At 37.3% G+C, this 25,069-nt stretch overlaps 1 protein-coding gene across 2 annotated transcripts in view; it reads right to left on the bottom strand.

Annotated features, from left to right (window-relative positions):
- Window positions 1-1,731: 1,731 nt before the first annotated feature.
- Dcx (doublecortin) overlaps window positions 1,732-25,069 on the bottom strand; it is a 150,622-nt gene continuing 127,284 nt past the window's right edge. The window contains exons 6-7 of one of the 2 annotated variants that reach the window (XM_004640024.1): window positions 16,105-16,199; window positions 1,732-2,833 (exon numbers count right to left, since the gene is read on the bottom strand). In XM_004640024.1, the coding sequence (XP_004640081.1) occupies window positions 2,777-2,833; window positions 16,105-16,199 (152 nt within the window). In that variant the 3' untranslated portion in view covers window positions 1,732-2,776. The remainder of the gene's footprint in view (window positions 2,834-16,104; window positions 16,200-25,069) is intronic. The other variant, XM_004640023.1, reaches the window with a different exon arrangement.

Genomic DNA, 25,069 nt, shown 5'->3' with positions numbered 1-25,069 from the left:
CAGGGAAGAAAACTCAAGAGGTAGGAACAAGCAACAGATGGTGGTGGTGGTGGTGGTGGTGGTGGTGGTGATGGTGATGGTGGTGGTGGTGGTGGTGTGTGTGTGTGTGTGTGTGTGTGTGTGTTGTATGTAAAGTTAAGGGAGAAGTTATGGGAGTGGTGGCAAATGCTTACTGATTTGTTGTTTTATGACCGTGCAAAAGTCAGCAAAATAAGAAAAGTGTGGTAAAGTTGGATTGGGTGAAAGTGGTGATGAATAATGGCGCTGAAGGGACTTAATTATACACAAAAGTTTGCCCTACAAATTGACCAATTGAAAATATTATTATTTTCAACTTGAATTTTTAATTATACTGAGCCCACCTGAAGTGGCAGCACAGAAACATTTCCTCATAACTGATTAAAAGAAAGATGGAAGCTGTACTACTGGTATAGAAGGGTATTGGATCAAAGATTATTCTAAAGAAATCATATCCACTTAATATTTCCTTGTGATATATATGTCACAGGCATGTATATTTTCTAGTGATACAGACACTCAGAGAGCTAATGTGGAACATGGGCCTAACAAAGCCTGGATTTTTCTTCTGGATGTACCATCCCAGCAGGTCATTATCTTGCCTCCATCTCCACTTTCTCAGGTTCAACGAAGTGTATGGAGTTCAATGAGATCTTGAGAAAGACCACATGGGTTTGTGTGTAAGGGTCTAACCTCAAGCTTAAGAATAGACCTTTTACCCTTTAATCACAAGTAGCATTGTTTTCTGAATTAACTATAAATTATTCTTGCAGGGACTACAAAAACCCTGAGCTTCTAGAAAAAAAAAATAAGTGCTGAGTAAATAAAATTAATAGTTTCAAATGTGCCTACAAATAAAGAAGACAAAAGGACATCTTGACAACTGAGGGTTCTCCAATGACCAGTTTAACCAGAAACCAGTATTAGCATCATCTCACTTCTGAACCAGAAATGTTTCCAGTAACTAAGGACAACTGAGATATGTTGAGGGCATCTAGCTATTCCTTCCACCTTGCGATCTTACTTGCAGATCAGCAATGCCACCAAGTTACCACTGATCCATGTTGGGTTGTCTTGTATTTCCTAATTGTGAAGTAGCTACACACACACACACACACACACACACACACACACACGCACACACAGCAAGCTTATTCCATGTAGAGTGGAGGGACAAGTGTAAGTCATTCAGTAGGCAAACAAGATCTTTTCTTCAAATGTTGCATCTTTCAAAATATCTGAACAATTACAAAGAAATAAAGGAAATCTATATCTGCTAAAAGCAAACACAGAATTGGCATGCATGACTTTTACCTAAATTTAGTTGTCTTTACCATTATGGGCTATGATTACAGACAAAAAGTAGTGGTATGAACCTGTACCTCAAAGACTGAGAACTTATTTCAAATGATCAGTCCTTAATAAAGAGAAATCCTTTCCAATGTTAAAGACAAGTGAAAGGATTCGGAATCTTCAGTATGAAATATTAGGATTATAGATTAAAAAGTTGCTTAAAATATGTCATAACATTTCATTTAAAATATAATAAAAAGTCTGGTCCACATTGAAATTGTTAATGTAGGCATAACTGTTAAAAAGCTATCAAAAGACTGATTCTATTGAATTGGCCTCTCTGCTATTTACTTTGTTTTCTCCTGAAGGTTTCTGTTTGGCAGTGACAGCATGATTTCTAAACTACGTTATTCTTCTGTATTTTTTTGGTAAATTTTCTGCATGTGTTTTTTAGACAAAGGAAAAATCACCAGTTTATAAAAAAGAAGCCTGAAGAGTTTGCTCCTGAAATACAGACATGAGTTTATATAAAAAGGGTACTGGTTTCTTGCTATAAAAAGCGACTGAAAGGTGTCAGACCTGAAAACAAATTTTCACAGTGTTTTCAGTATTGGCTGTTTACAAGGCATTCAATAGAACAGAGATAGATAGATACCGCAATGTTCATGTAGTACATAACTTGCTATGTTAGACAGCCTCCTAGAGGAATCAAGTATATGACATCCTTTATTCCAGACTCATCAATTGCTTATTGATTCCAAAATTGCCTTAGTGGAGAGGTTGACCAGGAATTCACTGTGCTTTACAAACTCTACTGAAATATCTGCATTTCCAGTTCTGCCTTACCTCTTTTAACTAATCCTGCACCGTAGTCCTAAGTATCTGGTGTCATAATTATGTTGCTGGTGTTTCTCCCCTTTGACAGCCAGAGTTGGTGCTCACCAACAAACTGGGGCTCCATCAGAAGTGAGTGGCAAGGTTGGGGAGCTACCATGCCATGCTCCTGAAAGCCTCCAGCATGCTTAAGTTCCAAAGACAAGGGGCACTTGTGTTTGTCACTCTTAGATCTGCCAATGACTTTTCTCTCATACAAACATTTTAAGTGCTATTCAGGTAAACAACCCTCTACAGAAAGAAGGCTGCTGTTTAGAAGAAAAGTAAGACAATGAAGGTATATAGTCATTCAGTAGAAAGGTCATGGATTAGCACATTTTGCATCCCTGGAAAGATACCACAATGGATGGTTATCAATCTATCTCTCATAATTGGTAACTGTGGATAGTGGCCCAGAGGAGAAATCACAGGAAAATAAACCCAACATACTACAGTGTGTTTTGAAAAATAATAACAACAAAAAATAATATTTTGAAAGCACCAATAGCCCTGTTGGACACTTGAGCAAAAGTACCCTACTGTCGCAGTAGGCTTGGCTTTGTACTCTGGACTGAATATTTTCTCTCCCCCTTCACATGGAATCACCAAGTGAGTCCGAGTCATCCAAGGACAGAGGCAGGTACAGATCCTATAAGAAGAGAAGAAACAAAGTTAACTTTCTTTTTCTCAACTCTTTTAGCTCTGGAAAAGCTGTTTCAGTTTTTTATTGGTATTTTTCTATTTTTTAAATTTTGAAATAGCAATAAATCCACAGGAAATTGAAACATGTACAGGAAAACATGCAGGTGCTTGTATTGCCTTCACTCAGTTTCTCCCAAAACTAACATCATGTAATTTTCCATGTATTCATTTGTGTGTGTGCATGTATGTGTATAAAGTGTAGAGTTCTGCACAATATTGTCACATGCATATTTGTGTGCCCACCATTACCATCAAGATATAAAGCTGCATTCTCACCACAGGGCTCCTTTGCTTATAATGACAACCTCGTGTAATTACAACCATCTCACACCCATGCCTAACCCATGGCAAAAAATAAAAATAATACGTTTCCTATCTCTATAATGTAACATTTCAAGAATGTTCTAGAAATTGAATCTCACAGTGTGTCCTTTGGTGATTGGGCTTTTTCATTCATCATATTTCTCTCAAGATTCAACCATGTTGCACATGTAAAGTTTGCTCTTTTGTTCTGCTGAATGTTATTCCATGCTGTGAGTATAACATACCGTGTATAACCATTCACCCAGTGAAGCACGTGTGGAATGCTTCCCATTCTGGGCTATTACAAATCAAGCTGCTGTTAATATCCATACACAAGTTTTTGTATGAATTTAAATGTTCATTTCTTTCAGGATAAATGACCAAAGGTACAATTGCTGAGTCATGTGATAATTGCATCCCATAATTAAGTTTTTGCATTTTGATGGTAGAGGATGAAAATAGGGTGTTTCACATACATGTCTAGTTTTGTTAGGACTCTCATATTGTTTCCCAGAATAGCTGTACCATATTCATTATTATTAGGAAAATTTTAGTGATTCAGTACTGCATCCTTAACCACTCTTTGATGTTTCACTACTCTTTAACCATGGTATGTGTGGTGAATTTTCAGTGGTTTTCATTTGTATGTCTCAGGTGACTAATGATGTTAAAACATCTTTTCACATTCCAGAATTGCATCCATACTTCTTCCTCTGTGAAAAACTTCCTTATGTCTTTTGTTTATTTCCTCATTGTATTTTTCCTTACCATTACCAAGGAAATAATATATATATATATATATATATATATATATATATATATATATATATATATATATATATATATATATATTTGCTCTCACACTCTACAGCTTGCCTTTTCATACCTTTTGTATGGTCTTTGGTGATGCAAAAGATTTTTATTTTCATGAGGTTCAATTTATCTGAAGGGTTCTTTTTGGCATGAAGCTTGTACTTTTGTGGATAAATCTTACAACTCTTTGCCTAGCCAACGTTATGGAAATTTTCTATGATTCTTTTCTAAATGTTTTAAATTTAAGTAGAATCCACTTTTTAGTTAACTATTGTATATGATATTTTAGTAAAGGTTTTTATTTGCTTCTTTTTTACCTATGATATCAAATTGTATAAGTCTCATTTAGTAAAGTCTTTCTTTCATCCACTGATTGACATTTATTCCTTTGTCAATCAATTGTGAATACATATGTAGATTCTTTTCAGGCTCGCAAAGAACTGACAAATTCTCAGCAAATGGTAAATTGAGGATATGTATTGCAAAGAGCCATCCATATAGCTCAGTGGACTAAAGCACCTGATTAGGCAGAGCACAGCGGATGGGGTTCAATCCCTGGCATGCCATGCCAGCCCCACCACCGGGATGTGCTGAGACTGGGTTTGAGACTGGGCATGATGGCACACACTTGTAATCCCAGCACTTGGGAGGCTGAAAACAGGAGAATCACTGAGAGTCTGATCTATGTAGTGAGACCCTGTAGATCTGTAGACCCTGTACTAAATTTTAAAAAATATGCATTGTAACTATTCACTTCCAGCCTATTTTGTAATGTTTTAATTTCTCACAAGGAACTGGAAATCCAAGCTCAGTTACAGTATTAAGCCTTATCTCTGTCTCCAGGAGATGGAATGATGTGGTACCTGCTCTTCTCACCATTCCCTGAGATTTATTTGGAAATCTTTATGGTTCCTTGTAGAACTCGCCAATGGTCAACATAAAAGTTGATTTTCAATCTCTGTCTCTGTCTCTGTCTCTGTCTCTCTCTGTCTCTGTCTGTCTGTCTGTCTCTCTCCCCCATCTGCAAGTCTTCTAGTCAAGTGAAACATTGCTTGGAAGCCCACTTCATGAAAAAAAGTGTAGTTTTTCTGATTGAATCAAAGGTGGAAGAGTTGGAGAGTCACTCATTTTTATACGGAGCATCCCCAAATGAAGCACCATTTTAAAACCACTGTTTATACATGTTATCATCAAGATATCAAAGAGAAAAAAAATGGAATCACCTATACAGATATTTAATGGATGTCTTTCTTTAGTATAATGAGCAAAAAAGAACATTTATAAACTGTCCAATAATATTGAAGAACACAGCTTCTACCTTCGTTAAAGAAATAAGTGAAACTAAGGAAAAGTAGAAAGTAGGATTTACTTATCTAACATTTGGAATGATTTTTGCTGAGACAGGACTAGGACTGAAAAAAAACTTTTAGGCAACTTAGAAAGGAAAGATGACTAAAATATATTCAGAAATCTAAGGACTTAAAACTGGCTAATTAGTACCATGACATTGAAAAAGTCCTTAACATCTGGTATTTTAATCAATAAAATATAAACTTTAGATAAATAATCTGTAAAATGTTAAGTACTTTAGGCTCATTTGGTGGCCATATATGGTCTTTGTCACATATTCTTCTTTATTTGTTTGGGTTTTGTTTCTTTTATAACTCTTTAAAGATACCAAAACCAATTTTATATCAGGAGACTATCTCTACAAAAATACCCAGGACACAGCTGGATTTGCTATCCTTGTTCTGAACCAACAAACAAAAATTAATTGCACAATTTATGAATGAGTAGGAAGTACAGTAAGTCCCTGACTTAAAAGCATTTGAATTGCTGACTTTCACAGATACAAACAAACCCCACCCTATAAACATTTGTAGATGCAAACAAATTACAGAAGTAACTCATGTTGCTGTGTGCTTACTATATACTGCAATAGTGTACAGTAGTACAGTGCTCATTCAGAGCCCAGAATTTCCAGAAGCAAAAGGAAAAGCATTGGTGATGTGGAAGGGACTGTTAGAAAGCCCACAGTAACACACATTGTATAGTTATGTCAAAGGTGTATAACACTTTCTTGGACTTATGAATAAATCTGACTTACAAGCATTCTCTGTTCTCATTAGTAAATTGGGGACTTGCTGTGCAAAAGTAAGGAAACAGAAGGAGAACAAATATTAGTAAAATTGAATTCAGATGGTGAAAATCAGTGTGAAGATTCCTAGGATTAGAGGTCCCATTCCACCCAGCTACATTCCCTCCTGGGTATTTTTTCAGAATTGAAAACATCATACCACAGCGATATATGTGCACCCATATTTATAGCAGTGCAATTTTTCATAAGTAAGTCTTGGAAACAGCCGAAATATCCATCAACTCAGGAACTGATTAAAAGATGGGGTAGTTTTATACAGTTGAGTACTATTCAACTATAAAAAAGATACATTCAAGGCTTTTATAGATAAATGGATGCAACTAAAGACAATACTCATAAGTGAAATAAATCAGACTCGCATGTGTAAGCATTGTATTATCTTCCTAATGTAAGAATCTGGAAAAGTAAAATCACAAAGGTACTATATCTTGTGAAATGGAAAGAAACTGCTCAAAAGGAAAGAACAACTTGGATGGGAGAAAGGAGAAAAAATAGAAAGAAGGAAGGGAAAAAAATATATATATATATTTATATATATATGATAGATAATTGTACTACTAATTTTTATTGGTTTATTGAAAGGAACACTTAATGCCTAATTGTTTGATCAATTTTGCATCCCTATATCTGGTAACCTGAACACCTACTTTAAAAATAACAATATGCAATGTAACAACCATTGTTAATTTCCTATTATCTTTTTGTGAAATTCTATTGTTTTCATGGTTTCTTTTCTGTTCTCTATAAAACAAAATTTGAATCCAGACAATAGGGTTGCATCTCTGAAGGAATTTAATTTTCCAGTAGCACTGGAGTAAAGTGAAAATTGAACATAGTTTAAAATACCTTAGGGCTCGGGAAGATAGCTCAGTAGAATAAGTGCTTGCCTGGAAGTGCAGGGTCCTAAATTCAATCCCCAGTACCGCAAATAAAATAAAATAAAATAAAATAAAAAATACATTTAAGTTCTAGGCTTCAAAAATGTTGAGTAAGACCAAAAATCTGTTCCTCCATAAATGCAATAACATTGGCCAAATCAACTTTTTCAAAATTCTAGAAATGAACCAAAGCTTGCAACAATCCAAGAAATGTTTATTCAAATGGATGAATAGTGTAAGTATACTAACATCTTTGGTTACTTAATCTGTCTTAGTTTTTTCTTTCTCCAGTTCCATGGTAGCCACAACAAGCTTCTTACAACATCTGTGAAAATGAGCAACCTAGGTGACACTGTAGGACACAGTTGGGAGTTCAATCCCAGAAAACTGTCACTGTTTAACCTTTTCGTAGCTCACTGGAAAATATACGTGTGTGTGTGTGTGTGTGTGTGTGTGTGTGTGTGTCTTTGAAATAGGGTTTGCATGCTGGGGAGACAGCTCAGTGGTCTAGGCTCCTGCCTGGCAAGCACAAGGACCTGGGTTCAATCCCAGGTACTACATGCCATGCCGGCCCCCCCCCCACTGAACTGGCTACTGAGAGTGGGCATAGTGGCACATGCCTGTAATCCCAATGCTGGGGAGGCTTAAATAGGAGAATCACTAGGAGTCCAAGCTGCATAGTGAGGCCCTGTACGAAATACACAGATAAATAACAGGTTTTTATTTATTTTTTTTAAAAGAGGAAATAAGGCTTAGCTATGCAATTCAGACTGGCCTTGAACTCACTTTGTAGCCCAGGCTGGCCTTGAACTCACAGTGATCCTCCTGCCCCAGCCTCCTAAGTGTTGAGACTAGAGGTGTGTATTAGCCTGGAAGGTCTTATTTCCAGGATTCTTTTATTTTTTTTACTTGAATTGAGAACATGCTCACTGTGAACATTTTCAGGGTGTTTTAATCAAGTTGCAATTGTTTAAAAACTGCAACTACCTGGAGCAAGTGCTGGGGAAAATAAAGTCTTCTGAGGTAAAGCTGATAACTGTCTGTATAATTAGCTGTCTGCAGGGGGCGATGAAAAGCTCTAACGCATATTCCTGGGACTCTAGAGTCAGGCACACATTGAGGATAGGACGGATTGTGGGCATATTCTCAAAAATATCAGAGAAGGCCCTGATCTCTCATGTCTGGCTGATTTTGAGGCTCTGTGCAAGCAGTGTGTGAAAGTCAAAGTAGAGTCCTAATCTGTCTGGCAGACCACGGAGACCACGCCCCTCAGCAAAAGCCAGGACAGTCTTCCAATCAAAGTATTTATTAACAACATTATTCTTTTCGTTCAAAATTATCATTTTCAGAAATGAAAGAGAAATTAAAATAATCCCAGAGAAGCAAATTGCATGGCTAATAGATCTACCATAAAACTTTAGAGAAAAACCCTTAGAGAAAAATGAAAAGACACTAGACAGTAAGTCAAACTTACATTAAAAAACAGTAAAAATCAATTCATAAGTAAATTTGACAGAACATGTAAACTTAATTTTGTAAGTGCATGGAGAACAGCAAAAATGGCAAACATAATTGCTATTTTACCACTAGTTCAATTAAGCATTAGCATATGAAGCATACAAAAGACAGTGGGATAATGGTCTGGTTCAGTGGGAGAGTCTTTACTTAGCATGCACAAAGCCCTAGGCTCCATTCCCAGCACTGCAAAAGAAAGAAAACGGAAAGATAATGATATCAGAATGGATTTTTAAAAACAAGGTCCAAGTTTATGCTGTCAAGAACAGAAACTAAAGCTGATGAAATTTAAAGGAAAAATAGACAATTCAACTGTATTCATTGGAGATTTCCATACCTTGACTTCAATAATAGAAATGGACAGAAGATCAACAATAGAAAACTTGAAGAACAGTATAAACAAGCATACAGCTATAGAATACTCTACCCAAAGACATCAGAATACAACTTCTACTCAGGTGCCCACAGAACGCTCTCCAGGATACATTAGATGCTAAATTATATGATGTCTCAGTACATTTAAATGTATTAAATCATCAAACATATGTACTTTAACTATAATGGAATTAAATTAGAAAGTAATAACAGAAAGATGTCTGAGAAATTCACAAATATGTAGAAATTAACACAAGAAGAAATCAAAGAGTCAAAGAAGAAATGCAAAGAGCAACTAGAAAATACTCCAAGTTAAACGAAAATGAAATCACGGCATACCAAAGCCTACAGGCTAACGCTAATGCAGTCCTCAGAAAGCAATTTCTATGAAATGCTCTAACTATGCTAGCCCATAGAAATAGAGAGTAGATTTGAACTTGTCTGTGCTCTACTGGGGGGAGAAGTACCTGTGACTGCTAAAGAACATGGGGCTTCTTTGAAGGGTGATAAATATGAGAAGGATTTTTTGGGGGGAGGGGGGCTGGCTCAGACTGCCTTAAGGGAGGGTCTATGAGGAGCTGGGGATTGAACCACGGTATCCTGAGCCAGATTGTGTTTGCATCAGCAGGCACTTAAACAACTGAGCTAACAGGCAGGCCCCCCTGAAGGATGATAAACATGTTCAAAAATTAATTAGTGATAGATGCTGCACAATGTTGTGATTATATTAAAAAAACCACTAAACTGAACACCTCAAAGCATAGATTTTATAGCATATGAATTATATTTCAATAAGATATTATTTTTCAATATACATTCTAAAGCCCCTTGCACTGATGATAAATTGTTCAGATAATTTCTGAGAGTGCAACCATATACAAAAATATATATGTATACAATGAATACAGTACTGTTCAGGACCTAATGTGTGTAAATATAAGAGTTGTGTGGTACTTCTGCTGTATCTATCATTTATCATGACAACTGATGAATTTCATCAGCTAAATCTGCATATAATGAAGCTTCACTACCAAAGACAAAGCAGTGTTGAGAAGCATGATACTTGCACTGTCATTCATTGGAAGGAATCCCAACAAGACGTGTATAAAGCCTCCTTGGGAAATCAAAAGGCTGATAAGGAGACAAGAGAGCAGTCCTACAACCCTTCAAAACGCTAACCTCAGTTCTCATTCCCGAGGAACGCATTCTGGTCCTTCTTCAAGGGATGTAGTAACAATCTATAAAAATCCTACATGAGAAATGGTCACCAGAATTTTCACAGGACCAAGAAGAAAGCTATTTCTGAGAACTTCTAGAAGACCTGAGACTCTTCTTCAGACAATAAGAGTGTGGTGCAGATAAGTAGAGTTATTCATCACCATAATTTACCATGGCCTAAATGGGCTCCTGTAATGAGGCTCCTATTCTTACTTAGATCCCTTATGTGGGTAATCTTACTAAGGCTATAGTTCTCAGGCTCTCAATAATTTGTCTAATCTTCCTCTTTGCAGCACTTAGTTCTCCACAAGAAGCATGGAAATCTGACCTGCTTTTCACATTTGGGTTCTACATCCCCAACATAATAGTAAAGTTAGTTTCTTTGTCCCATCAAACAGGCCATTCAATGGACACTAAAACTTTTCTCATTGTCTTCTGACAGTTTTGCTTCAATCCAGCCAGTGAGCCACAACACCCCAAGGTAGTTGGAGAGCACATTATTCCCAGTAGGTAGGGTCTACAACTTCTTCCAGCAGAAAAAAACTATAAAAGACAGAGACATGCTCTCCCTCTGCACCCCATAGAGAATTACAGTGATATGTGTCTCTCAGGGAAATAAGACAAGAAGGTAGAGCGTAGCTAAAACTGGCTGGGATAGGAGGCATAACGAGATCCCAAACACATGCACAGAACAACTCCCAAACCCTGCACGGGAATATCTCACAAGAACTTGAGCAGGGATTTGATAAGATGGCCTAGACCTGCTGCCACCCTGAAGAGTGGGTGATACATAAAGGACAGTCCTCACAGTTTTTGCCACCATGTCCACTTGCATGGTTGCCCACCCTCGTGCTGCATGCTGCGTTACTTACTCTTCAGAGCTTCTTTTCCTACCTTTAATAAAACTTTACTACCTTTCAAAAAGGGATAGAATCATGAAACCTAGATTGCAGCTTAGCCTTTCACATTCCTGTTTCAAGGCCTTTGCTTTCCACACTTGAAAACAGGAATATAAGGATTATAAGACCTTTAATGCTAATTTTCCCTCTAAAGATTCAATAAAATATAACTCCAGACCAGAGGCAGTGACGTATGCCTAGAATCCCAGCACTTGGAAGGCTGAAGTAGAAGGATTGCAAGTTCAAGCACAGCCTTGGAAACCCTTTATACATATGTAAAGTGCTGAAGACATAGCTCAGTACAACAGGCCTTTGTTCCATTCCAAGTATCACCACCAGAGGAATGCATCCAAAAGACCTCCAATAATTGCATTTTTTCTTTCAGTGCATTATACCCTGAGAAATGAAACAGACACTCAAGTCAGTGAACTCCCTAAGTGTTTTCTCAGGCAGTAGCAAGGTTTTTAGTAATATGCAGGCAACTTCAAGGCTCACCAGGTTGAAACAATGGGCTTCAGCAGTCACCTCTGCTCTTAATTGTTTGAATGATAGACACTTCAGTAGAATTAGCTGATGGAAATAGTTATAAGAGAATAATATTCCAGGCTTTATCTCAGAGGAAGCAGGCAAAGGCCTAGGCTAAGATTCTTCAAATAGGGAGAAGATGACACTTGGCAGCTCTTGTGACTTAGAATGGGTACAGATGCAACACGGGGAGAGAATCCGCAAAACTAGGTCTAGGCATGACCTTGTGAATTTCTGTATGACCAATTTACTTCGTATTTAAGATGTATTTTCTTGTATTGGTAGAAAAATATTCAAGAAAAGGAATTATCTCAACATTCTGTTTTTGTTTTTGTTGATTGATATGTAGAAACACAGAAACACACATATTGCTTAACAATACAAATAATTTGCACCTGAAAATCATTTGCTTAGTCCCTTGGAGCCCTACAGAACAAAATGTTTGTAACAAATACAGCTGTGCTGGCGATACTACTGAGTTAGAGAAAACAAAAAGTTGGTCTGGTCCAAGGAACTTATAGTCCAAAGGAAGTCACGGAGGAGATTTAAGAAAACTGGCTTCCATTTTGGGCTTGCTGTTTTTGAAGCATGCGCTGCATTTATGGTAGTATGGCTCTGTTTTTGCTATTTTTTAAAGTGGGAATGCATGTTCTGTTCTTCACCAGCCTTTAAAAGCTTACTCTGCCTTCAAAGCCCCACTTAAATGTCACTGCTCGATCTCCCACCCTCCCTCAGTTATATGTGTTTCCCACCCTGCTTCATGTTAGCTCTTGATTACATTATCTGCAGCCACTTATGTCAGAGTTAATTGTGCATGTGGCCTCCACTTTCTTCATCAAATTATCTCTCCAACCACCTCTAGGAGGACAAAATAAATCTGGGAACTGAGGAAAATGTATTTAAAAAATAACATCAATTATTCAGACAATAGATTAATTACTTCACACAACCTAATACATTTTCCTTCAATATCCAGAAACTTTTTAGGCAAAATGCCCAAAAATTTAAAGTAATGAGTACAATTACTAAACTGAGAAAATATTTTAAGGAATTAGTTTTCGTGTGGTTCTCCATATTTTTGTGTATTTTTAATATGACACTCTTCAAAGTGAATTCTCAATACATTTTGTCACTCTCTGCACCTCTTTTTTCTCATGTGTAAAATGGGAATGCTACCTACCCTACCATGTTCTTGGAAATATCACAAGGGTAAATGAGACTGCATAAAATTAAAGCACTATAGAAATCCACAGTGTTGTTCTCATTAACAATTGGAGCATTTACTTTGTGTCCATATTGTAACACTTGTGTATGCGGACTTTGGCTAACCCCATTGCAGCTGCATTAAGGAAGATTCTCCATGAGCTGCTTAAACGGGAGAAGCCAAAAGTCTGATTACAGCTTAGGGCCCCACCACAGCCATCCAAAGTTACCAAAGAGATGCTGGGACTTGAAGTTTGTTTCCAATTGCGCAGGAGGAAAGTCATGGCCTGCTTCTTGTCTCCACCATGACTCACACCTTTCAGGTCCATTTGGACGGTTCAGATGAGATCTTCTCAGGCCCACTGCCTAAGCACACTGACGTGGTCATACAAAGGGAGAAGTGTGAAGCTGGAACCTGAGACCCAAGGGATTGAGCTGAGGCCAAAGATACTTTATGCTGATTGAGAAAAATCAGTTTAACCATCATTACTGGTTGTATAAATATGAGGCTATTTCTTCCTGGTAGGAAGTATGGAGAAGGATGCAACATCATCCGTATGATATTCCTGCCTCAAATGTGTAACCTGCACCCAATAGCAAGCACTAGTAATTGGCCTGTACTCCTCATTTTCATAATATACTGTACTGAAAAATAAAGAAAGTCTCAGGAATTTTCTGGATAAAAAAGAATTAAAAGAACATTGTATCTGAATGGATGTATAATGCTAGATTAGATACTAGTCCAGGAAAATAGTATTATTGAGGTAATTGAAAAAGTGTGAATGTGGACTGTAGACAGTTAATAGTATTGTGTCTGTATTGTACTTCCTGATTTTGACAGTTATGCCAAGTGAAATTTTCTGTCATTTCTAATGTGATTTTTCTTTATCACTGTTTTGAATGCTTTAAAAAAAGAAAGTACCCTTATTCTTAGTAAATATATACTAAAGTATTTAGGGATAAAGTGATATGCTGTTTGCAACTTAATCTCCAATGGTTCCAAAAATAGGAAAATACAATATAATTGTATGTATAATTACATATATATGTGATATATATCACAAAAATAAATGGAGCAAAATATAAGCAAAAATACTGTCTATATAAAGAAAAGACAGAAGATTATTACTCCTGTTATTCCTCAGTAAGTTTGAAATGATATAAAATAAGAAGCTTTAAAAATACAATCTTATAATACTAAAATCTAAATATTAGTCTTATTTCAAAAGTATGCTCTAGAATATTCTATAATTTATTACTTGATGTTTGTTTTCTTAACTGCCAATTAAGAAAGACCAATTTAAAAAAAATGAAATGATAACCTGAAAATTCTGCAGTGAAAAAAGTGGGAGTCTGACAGTTATGTCACTTATGAACCTGATGTAGCCCTTCAATAGTTAAAATCATTTTATTTATTTATTTATTTATTTATTTATTTATTCAATGTATTTGATACAGGGTCTCACTACGCAGCTTGGTGTCATAGCAATTCTCCTGTCTCAGCCTCCCCAGCACTGGGATGACCAGCATGCACCATCAGAATTAAGTTAAAAAATAAACAGAGCACAAGTGCTTCCAAGCCCAACTGAGAGAAAGAGTTTAACAGTGCTAACGTTCACCTTCATGGGCTCAGGTATGATGTGTCCTCCGTCTAAATGAATCAGTCATGTCAGGTGCAAAGCTGCATGACTGAAGAGTACAGAACAAATGCGCAAGCTGCCTCTAGCACTTTGGGGAGGGTACCAAAGGGCAGTACTTGGGTAGATGACATTCTCAGGAGCAAGGGAGGGTAGAAAGATATACTAAGAAGCAGTATAGTATAGGAAATATTTTCCAAATATTGGAACACCAGAAGTAGTCTCCTCTCATCTTGTAATATGTATATTAACAAGCTTTGCTACTGAGCAAAGAATAAGTGAAAGTTAATTGTGAAAGGAACTGTCAACCAATGCATAATCTCCAGGTAACAGTCTACAGAGACAGTTCAGCAAATCTTGTAGTCAAATACCTCAGCAGGACAATCTGAAAGGTCTGGCCAGTATTAATACCAGAAGTTGAAGAGGTCATTAAAGTAGTGGAACGGGCATTAGGAATGATGGGGCAGATAATGGCCAGATTGACTAGGAAATGAGAAGTCTGATGTAGAGGGAAAAAATGAAAATGGAGTGAGAAAATGGCATAGTGTTAAATGTTTAACAATTTACTTTCTGTGGAAAATGCTAACTTTCATGATATAAATATTCCAACTGTGGACAAGTTCTAGTTACTGACATGGTACCAAATAAGTCGATGTCCACTATGCTGCTCTAGCAAGTAGCTTAGCCATTTTGGTCTCAGTATTTTTCATCTGTAAAATGACAACCTCAAAAGATTACTGAAAGGATCAAGTGAAATTAATCTATTTTCATTTAAGAAATCTTCTGGCTCTGTCCATCTCTGAATCTGTGGAGTTAGGCATATTGGTGGTTTCTTGCCTTTCACATTTCACCCCAAGTCTTGTGAGGCAGAGGACAAGTGAATGTTTGAGAAACACGTTTTAGAATGTAGTAATTACAGAAGAAATCACATCCACATGACCCTAGGTATAAGAAGTTTAAGGCAGTACCCACACAATTTTCTATACAGGAAGGATTTCTTGGTGAAAAATCTGCTTATCTGCTTTTAACATGCAACTAGGGACTGTGTACATGTTTATTATTGCAATTATTTTTTGACCTGCTAGAGATAGAACCTAGAACCTCATGCATGCTAGATAAGCATTCTATGACTGTGCTATACTGTAGCTCCTATCCCTCTATTATTTTAATAATATGTTTCTTTGAGACAGCTTAAGAGTAATTGGTTCTCAATCTATTTTGATACATTTTTTGCCTTCACACACTTCACCCAAATATGGCTGATAGCAAAGACTGCACAGTAAAACTGAGGGATACTCATCCACTGATGTCTGTTATGTTTTTGGTTATGTAAGTTTCTCTTAATACTCCCTGTGCTGCAGCTCTGATCTGGAGAGGCAGCAGCTCAACTGACCCAACCCAAGTTATAGTTTAGTTCCATACTTGGGGCCTTAATGACTTTTTTTTTTCTTTTGGAAGAGGTACCAGAATTTAACCAGAAATTTTGAAAGCAGGGTTGAGAAGAATGAATAAAAGACACTAGAAGTTTGATCCCCGCTGGAAATCTCAGGACTTGAAGCTAATGAAATCAGATGGAAAGGAATTCTGACCTCTTCAATGTGCTGTTGAAGTAGAATAGAGGATAAAACCTCCACCCAGCCATTCAAGAAACTTTGAGTGAAAAGGGATTTAGTAAGGTATAAGAGACATAATACCTTGTGCTTCCGGAGGCTGCCAGGACTGGTGGGCGTAGAGATGGGAGACTGCTTAGACTTGGGGGTAGAGAGCTGGCTGCTGGAGGTTCCGTTTGCTAGCCCAAGGCAAGAGAAAAGGAAGGGATAAAAATCAACAGCATACAAAGGAGCAAGTTATCCTATCCCTCTGAGGACACTAAGAACATTCAAACAAGGCACAAAGACAACCAAGTGATTTGATGAGCAGAACAAGGGTGATAAGAAACACATTCCTCAAAAGGGCAAGAACTGCAGTCCTTGGTTAATTAGGTCCTCTAGCAGTGTGAGGCTTATATGCCTATCCTTTCCCAAGAGTGCTTCCAGATCACATGCATCTGCTTCTTTTTAAGTTTTTTTTTTTTTAATATTCATTCCCAGGTTTTAGCCCTAACATCTCTCAGAGATAGTCTGGAAAAGTATTGTTTTGCTTTAATTTTTGAGAGGGAGAAAATGAGGTGTAGAGAGGTTCATGCCTTATACTAATGGGGAAGAAATATGGGTGTTTTGAACAAAGCCACACATCCTATTTGATGGCAAATGAAGATATAGGTGTGGTACGACCTCCCTTTTAATCTTGCCCCCTCTTTTTCTTGCCATCATTGCTTCCTTTGCTTTCTTGTCCTGGGAGAAAAGAATGGGGAAGAAAACGAAAGTAGACTGAAAGAAAAAGACTGACAAGAAAAATGAGAGAGAAAGTGGAGAAGAAATAGAGAATGAAACATAAAGAAGGGTGCAAACAGAAAAATGGGAAGGGACCAGGAAGATGGCTCAGTAGAATAAGCACTTCTCTGGCAAGTGCAAGGGCCTGAATTCAATCCCTGGGAGAGAGAGAGAGAGAGAGAGAGAGAGAGAGAGAGAGAGAGAGATTGGGGAAAGGATGTGAATAGGAAAAAGGGAGAAAGAAGTCAGGATTGGATTAGATAGGAGGCAAGCAAGTATGAGAGACTGTAACAGAAGAATGTGAGCAGGAAGAAAGGCATAGAGGCACAGACACACAGAAAGAGACAGTGGTGGGTATCATCCCTATGTGTCTGCATTCAACAAAATGCTGAGTGTGACAGATACTGAGGTTAAGCTTAACAGCCTAGGTTGTATGGTAAGAACAATAAGCTTCTCTTCTGGAGGGTTAACAACCTAAGTTTGCAGACCAAAATTGGAGAAAAAGGAGGGCCGCAAGGAAAGCCAACATTTTGGCCCTAGACTTCCAAGATCAATTAAGACTCAGGACATATGAGACCTTGTACTGTAACATCATGTAACTCAGTAGTGTCCCAAATTTTGTGATCAAGGAGATTATGGGGTCAAAGAGGAAAGTGATCGATGATGTAGAGTGTGCCTAAGGAGAGTCACATGGAGAAAAAACATTCTCTCAGGCTTTCACAGAGAGCACATTGGCCAAGCAATGGCCATGACTCATCCACATGGCTGACACTGACAAAGGTTCTACAATCTGAGGTACAGGATCTCAGGATAAATCCTGAGGAGATTTCACTGACCTTAACAGATCCAAAAGCTACAACTCTTGTGGCATAGGTCCTGCTTTACCTTGGTCTTAACCATCCAGCAGAAAAGTATAAAAATGAAGTATAAGAAGTATAGCCATGGTGTTATGTTGAACTGTAGGGGACTCAGGTCAACAATTTCTGACACTGCCCATCAAGAACGAGACCCAATACTATTATGGACTACTGGACTCTTTTAGAAGATTTTGCTGAGTTAACACACTTATAATATTCAAATGATGGAACTAAACAAAAAAAGGGGATACAGATGAATGTCCATTTTTTGTCTGTGTATTCAAAATGGTTAGGATATATATATATATATATATATATATATATTCTCTTAATGAATAGAGGGATTTGTTGTAATAGTGTTTGTAAATAGGATATCATGTCTTCATCTTGTACAGCAAATAACCAGTAGGAAGTACGCAATGTGTTAATTATTGAAACTGTCATGCCAATTTGATTTGAAATTGTCTCATAGCTATTTGTCTCTCAATATAATTATGGAAAAAATAAAAAAACCCACAGAAAATAAATGCTGAGTCTGAGACGGTTTACTTTTTAACATTTTCATATTCCATTGTTTTCATATTGTTTTATATTCCATTGTTAAAGAGTTTTATAAAATCTAATCATGATAAAAAAGCAATCTGTTGCATTGAGGTGGAACAATTAAATAGCTTTTAAAGTACATTTCATGTTTATACATTTTACACTAAAGCATTTTTTTTTGCAGAACCAGGGATTGAACTCAGGCCCTTGCACTTGCCAGGGAAGTGCTTATTCCACTGAGCCATCTCCCCGGCCCCACTAAAGCATTTTTTAATCTTAAAGTTAACACAAATGAAGTGATATATTCTGAAATCTATGTTCAAAACAAAAGAAAAAAATTTGGAGGGTATGTAGAGAGGGAGGGAGAGAGAAAGGGAGAAAGAAAGCAAAAGAGAGAATAAATAGAAAACTGAAAGATGTAAGTAGAAAGATTTTCCAAGAATACTGCTGTTAGTCTCATAGATAAAGCTTAAACTTCTGCATCATGAGTATTTCCTGAAAATATACTTATTCCATATCACTTCTGATAATGCTTTCTAGGGTTTGGAACACTTACATTAGTGGTAGAAATGAAAGAATTATTAGTGGTAGTTACTCAGTTTTTCTAAGTACAAGAAAGCTAAAATTTAAGACACTCATTCTATGGCTTTATGTGTCTGTTCACTTATCTTTCATCCACTCATTGATAAGATTTCCTCCCTTTCATTCACTCACTCATTCATTCATTCATTCATTCATTCATTCATTCATTTAGCCAACAGTGATGGAGCATCATCTATAAGCTAGACACCATATTAGACATTGGGATTTTAGAGATGAGAAAGTCATTTGCTATGTGAAGGCATACTATCACACAGTGGAGTAAGTGTGAAACGGAGCTATGCTTAGGGCATTACTGAAGGCCAGAGGACAGACATTGAAATCAGTGTCCCGGGAAACAAACAAGAGGAGGTCACTCTTGAAAAATAGTGAGAGAAAAATATGGAACTGGTAAGTTTATAGAGAACCAACTAGATTAAAGATTTCCAGGAACTAAATGGGGAAGGCATTGAAGGGAGTTAAGAAGCATCCGCTAATAGATATGAGGTGAAACAAAGCTATTCCTTTGGTGAGACAAAATTATTCTGACATTGTGGTGATTGTTGCACAAATCTATGCCTAAATTAAAACTCACTGATCAAACAATGTAACACAAACGGTTCTTTAAATGAACTAATAGAAAAATAGTATACTTATCAACTCTAATTAACATAATTATTTATATTTTTCCCTTGTTTACTTTCTCCTTTCCTCCATCCCAGTTGTTATTTTTCTTTTGAACAGTTTATTTTCCTTTTCATAATATCTATTATACATTTTCAATCTTGTTTATTCATTCAGTTTGTTACACTAGGGAGACAATATGATTCTTACATATGCAAGCTTGATTTATTTCACTTATAAGCATGGTCTCTAGTTGCATCTATTTACCTATAAAAGCTTTGGGTTTATCTTTCTTTGTAGCTAGTGATACTCCACTGTATAAAAATACAACATCTTTCTTATCCATTCCTCAGTTGATGGGCATCTGGTTTTTTTTCCAAGATTTAGCTATGACAAATTGTGCTGCTATAAACATGGGTGCACTTATATTGTTGTGGTATGGTGATTTCAGTTTGTTTGGAAAGAATACCTAGAAGGAGAATAGCTAGATTGAATGGAACCTCTAATCCTACTCTTTTGAAAAATCTTCACACTGCTTGCCAAAGTGCTTATACCATGCTACACACCTACCAACAGTGGAGAAGGGTTCCTTTTACCCCCCCCAGCCCCTCCAGAATTTGTTACTGCTTGATTTTTTGAAGACAGGTACTGTTTGTATAGTAAGGTGGAATCTCAATGTTGTTTTAAATTGCATTTCTCCAATGACCTATGATGTTGAATACTTTTTCACATATTTATATGCCACTTAATCCTGTGCAAGAAAGACAAGGAAGGAGGTGTCACAATCCATGATTTAGAATTATACTACAAAGCTACTGTGATAAAATCAGCATGGTACTATCAAAACAAGAAACAGAGCTGAGGATCTGTGCAATGGCTTAGATGATGCAGGCACAACCCCAACACTCTCAGCCGCCTTATCTTTGACAAAGGGGTCAAATACATTCACTAGAAGAAAAACAGCCTCTTTAATAGAAGGGCCTAGAAAAGTTTGTTTGTTACAAGCTGAAGACTAAAACGAGACCTATGTCTATCACCATTCACTAAACTAAAGTAAAAATGGATCAAGGATCTAAATAGTAAAACAGAAACACTAAATCTACTAGAGGAAAAAGTAGGTTGAAATCTTGAAGAAATAAGTGTAGGCATAGAGTTCATGAACAAAAACCAAGCTGCACAGGAAGTACTTCAAAGAGTCAACAACTGGAACCTCACTTTATTGAAAAGTTTTTGCACATCTAATGAAATCACCAATAGAGTGAAAAGAAAAGCCATAGAGTTGTAAAAAAATATTATCCAACTATTCCACAGACATAGGACTTCTATCTGGAAAAAAAATCAGACCCACCAAATTCAAAGACTCAATGCAAAAATGAACTTCTAAAATGAATGCACGTTTCTCATATGAAGAAAAACTCACAGAAGTGTACATTTAAATGAGGGAGTTATATGTCTGTGAATTTATTTTAATAAAGCTGATTTTAAAAATCAACTTAGGTAAAGAGAAAGAATACAAAGGTCATTCTATGCAGCACAGACAAAGTCATGAAAGCATGTTGAATATAGTGTGTTTACAGAGCACAAGTAGCTCATAGCATCTCAAGCATAGACAGGGAGTCCAAGGACATGGAGTTAGGACAAGAAGTTGGGCTTTAATTTCACAGAAAGATTTTAAATGGAGTGTGATGCAATCAAATTTGCCTTGTGAAACTATTATTCCAGCTGTTGTGGGAAGACTGAGGTGGGCTGGCCTGGGTTAACAGTAGAAGTAAGCAGGCTGTTTAGAAGACATTGCAGCAGTCCTTAAGTGATGGTGCTTTCAACTATGACAGTCAGCATAGAGAGATGCATCACAAGGACAGGGATGTAGTGGGCAGATAAACTGGGACTGCTATATTGATATACCATGTAAGCCACCCAAAAAGAAAATGAACTGCGTCTGACAGCAACAGAGAATATGTGAACCAAACTTCACCAATGCCCTGGGCTTTCTTGGGAATGATGCATTTTGGGAAAGGCAAAAGTCTGTGGTCTACAGCTACTCTTCATAGGAAAGGAAGGAGTTAATAGTTGGAAGAGTTAATGGATCAACTATAGTGCCTGAGGAATTTCCCCTCTGAGACTTGGCCAAAAAAATTAAGAATAAAGAATAATCTTAGAGACCTGTGTGAGAGGACACAATAGAGCTTTTCTGACCACAACCTTGAGATCTAAGAGATGTGGCCATGTGTGGGTAACTTTTGTCACTTGGTTCTACAAGCACTATAGCCTTTATGAGTTCTGTTCTTCCAACATTTGTTAGCCACACCCAGTAAGGGTGGCTATTATATTCCCAATATTAAAACTGTTGTTTCTCTACACACTTATCTGGGCTTCAACCCATTAGCCTTGCAAAACATGAAGATTGTCATCTGCAAACATGTCTGCATCTGAGTTTCCATGTATTGGCTGCAGATCAGAAAACATAGGCCCTTCTGAAAGCTCTAGATCTTTTCCCAATGTCCTGTGAAACTCTTTTACCTCATAAAATTAAGGGTACTACATAAAACATATTCCACGTGTGTCTTTCTCTATTCTCTGCACATGTGTAAATGTGTATAGTTTGCTCTCCATGCCCTAACCCTACAGAATCGAGCTATGCTATTTGCAAATAATGGACTTTATTTTGTCATCAACTTTCACCAAATATTTTGGAAATCAGTTTTTGACAATTTAACTGCCTTATACTGCATTGTTGATGCATTTTCCTACTTCCTCGGAGTTATCTAATGGAATGAAACCCAAAGATGGACATAGAGAAAGGAGAAAACATAGGTATACATAGGAAAAAGTAGATTCCTTGCAAGCTTGAGCAGCCCCTGTATTTGTAGCCTAGATAAAAATATTCTTATTTACCCATTTTGTTTTAGATTCTGGGAAAAATCTGGAAGCGTGCCATTTGACATGCATTCTGGAGCTAACTCATATAAACGTAAAGTAAAAGAATAAGCATGAAATACTGTGAATCGGATCTGATGAATTGTTTGTGCTCTTGAATTGGTAAGCCCATGTAAAAAGGCTGTCATACTTCATTCTGAAAGGCAACAGAAATGGTAGCACTATTTGATATTAATTTCCTTTATTGTTTCTTACTAAGCATTCCTTAGTCCTCTGGTAACTTGGGATGCCTTGAAAGGGGAGGTCTCCTTTCTCGTTGACATGTCTCTCATTCCTCACCTCAGAACCACAGTACTATCTCACTCTTCTCACATAGTTCAAATTCTTCCTTTCCTTTATTCTCTTTGTACAGTTCATTTTCCCACTTTGCAACAAGGTATGCCAAAAATGTTACAATCTTCTATTCTATCAGTATCATCAATAAAAATAGAGAAATGCTATTTATGATGCATCTATGATGACTCTTAATCTCTCTTCCCTTTCTTCCTCCCTTCTATACACACACACACACACACACACACACACACATACACACACACGTGCACTCCAGTTAGAAGTAGCAAACTCAAAAATCAAATGAGGGTCTTTGTGACTCCAAAGCCTATGTATAGCATTTTATGTTTCCAGTTTTACTAGATAGACCCTTTGAAAACTGAGATTACTCCTGAGATTGCTTCCTTTGTCAATTTTGCAATGTAGCCTGGGGAAGAGGGGGAAAGTTGTGGCACAGAAAAGAGAAAGAATAAGAAGGTAGAAACAGATACCAGAGCTAACATTCATCATCATGGTTTCTATTCTATTTGCTTTGACTTTGAAAGTGGTTAACGGGCCAGGGAGATGGCTCAGTGGAACAAGCGATTCCCTGGCAAGCGCAAGAGCCTGAGTTCAATCCATGGTTCCACTAAAAAATAAAAAGAAATTTTGGGGGCCGGGGAGATGGCTCAGTGGAATAAGCACTTCCCTGGCAAGCAAAAGGACCTGAGTTCAATCCCTGGTTCCTCAGGGCAAAAAAAAGTGGTTAGCAAGCGTTTTCTTTCATTGCCAACCCAGCTGATTACTGACACAATGTCATGAAACAACAGAAGACAAAAAAGCCAGCATGGTATGTAACTACCCTCATGCCCACAGCTTTCTGGGAAGGTGGTATCTGTGTCCTGCCTGTCACCTCTCTTAGTTGATGCCCTTCAGCTATGCAGTACAATTGCCAAGCTTGGCTCTGCCACTTCTTGGCTCAATGGCTTTCCTTAATGATTATGCCTTTTCATGCCCTAGTACTCATGCTTGTGTCCTTAGCTCTATCAGCTGTTCCTGTAGGAACTGACCAGGACAAACCCAGTCAGCAAGGCTAGTAAGACAAATGGCTGGCTACCTAGATTTACAAGGATTTATGTATATGGGATATAAGTATAAGGTATTTAAATATATTCTGAAAATGCATTTGGGAATGAGGAATAAGACAGTGGGTGGTAGGTACTCCAAAGAACAAGATAGGATCCAGTGTCTGGTGTGGGTAGCCAAGGAATATGGAATGCCAAGTCAGCAGAGCTGATGCTAAGCTCCCATGTTTTGGATTCTCTTGTTAGGAGGCAGAAGTAGTAAGTGACGTAGGGGGAAGTAACTAAAGAGCTATCTATAGAATGAGTTAGACGGTACTTTCTGGTTTGGGATTTGCTTGAGCAGAATAGAACAGAATAAAAGTCCTTCTTGGGGTCTTCTCCCAACATTTAACTGGAAGCCAAACTGATCTGGAGCTCATTCCCTTAGCTTTTCTTCCCATTCTAATTCCAACAGTTGACACTGGTTTTAAATTAATATTTTGAGTTTTGATTTGATGTCTTTCCTACAATATTGTTTACTGAAAATAACTTCAACCTACCAAATTCTGTAATTATTTCAGAGGTCCCTTATAATTACTGTGATATTTCTAGCTATTTTGAAAACATTTTTATAAAAAAGAAACTCACATGATTTTCCTAATAATCCTAAGAAATTGTGGCCAGGTAGTACTAGTGTCCTTTTAACCAACAAAGATCTACATGTTTAGAGATGGTGCAACTTTCTTTCAAAGTATTAACTACCTCTCTTCCACAGATGGTGGCTTTTAGGATTTGTTCATAGAATCTATTCCAAGATTTCCTTGGTATTACTATGTCACATACTTTGCTCTGTGATCTCTTGGTGATTCATTATCTATCTTATATTCTCTAACTTCCTAATGTCTTGTAGAGGACAGAATCCATAGCTCACCTACTTCCTCACTTTCTCATACTGAGAAGTTCTAAGTTTCCTTCATCCCAGTCCAAAGACCCTGTTTCCTCTTTACATGTACAGGAAACTTCCAGAACACAATACAAGTTGAGCCAGGGGTTGCAGCTTACTTCAGAAAAATGGCAAAAGATAAACCCTGAGGTTTTTACACATCCATTCCAAAAAGCTTTAACAAGGCTGTCTAGTTGCCTCTGAGTAATTGTTTCTGCTAGTTAAAGAAGATGCTTTCCCCAGACCTAACCATTAAGGAAGCAAGAACTGAGAGTTCAAAAACAATTTTTCAATGATTCTGTCTTTCATTTGTTTCTTGGGTCAAACTCAGTCAATAAATGATAAGATAATACAGCTTCAGAACATGAAATTTGCATTTTAAATCTACTTCCTCCAGAGTCTTGGACAGCACACAGCTGTGACTCCTTTAAACAAGAGAAGGGGAGCTTCCTGCTACCCTGCGCCAGCGGGACCAGTCCCAGCCCAGG

The sequence above is a fragment of the Octodon degus genome, unplaced genomic scaffold, assembly GCF_000260255.1.
Source record: "Octodon degus isolate 3935 unplaced genomic scaffold, OctDeg1.0 scaffold00117, whole genome shotgun sequence".
Taxonomy (NCBI): domain Eukaryota; kingdom Metazoa; phylum Chordata; class Mammalia; order Rodentia; family Octodontidae; genus Octodon; species Octodon degus.
Note: the sequence above shows the minus strand (reverse complement) of the source record. Positions and strands in the feature narration are given on the sequence as shown.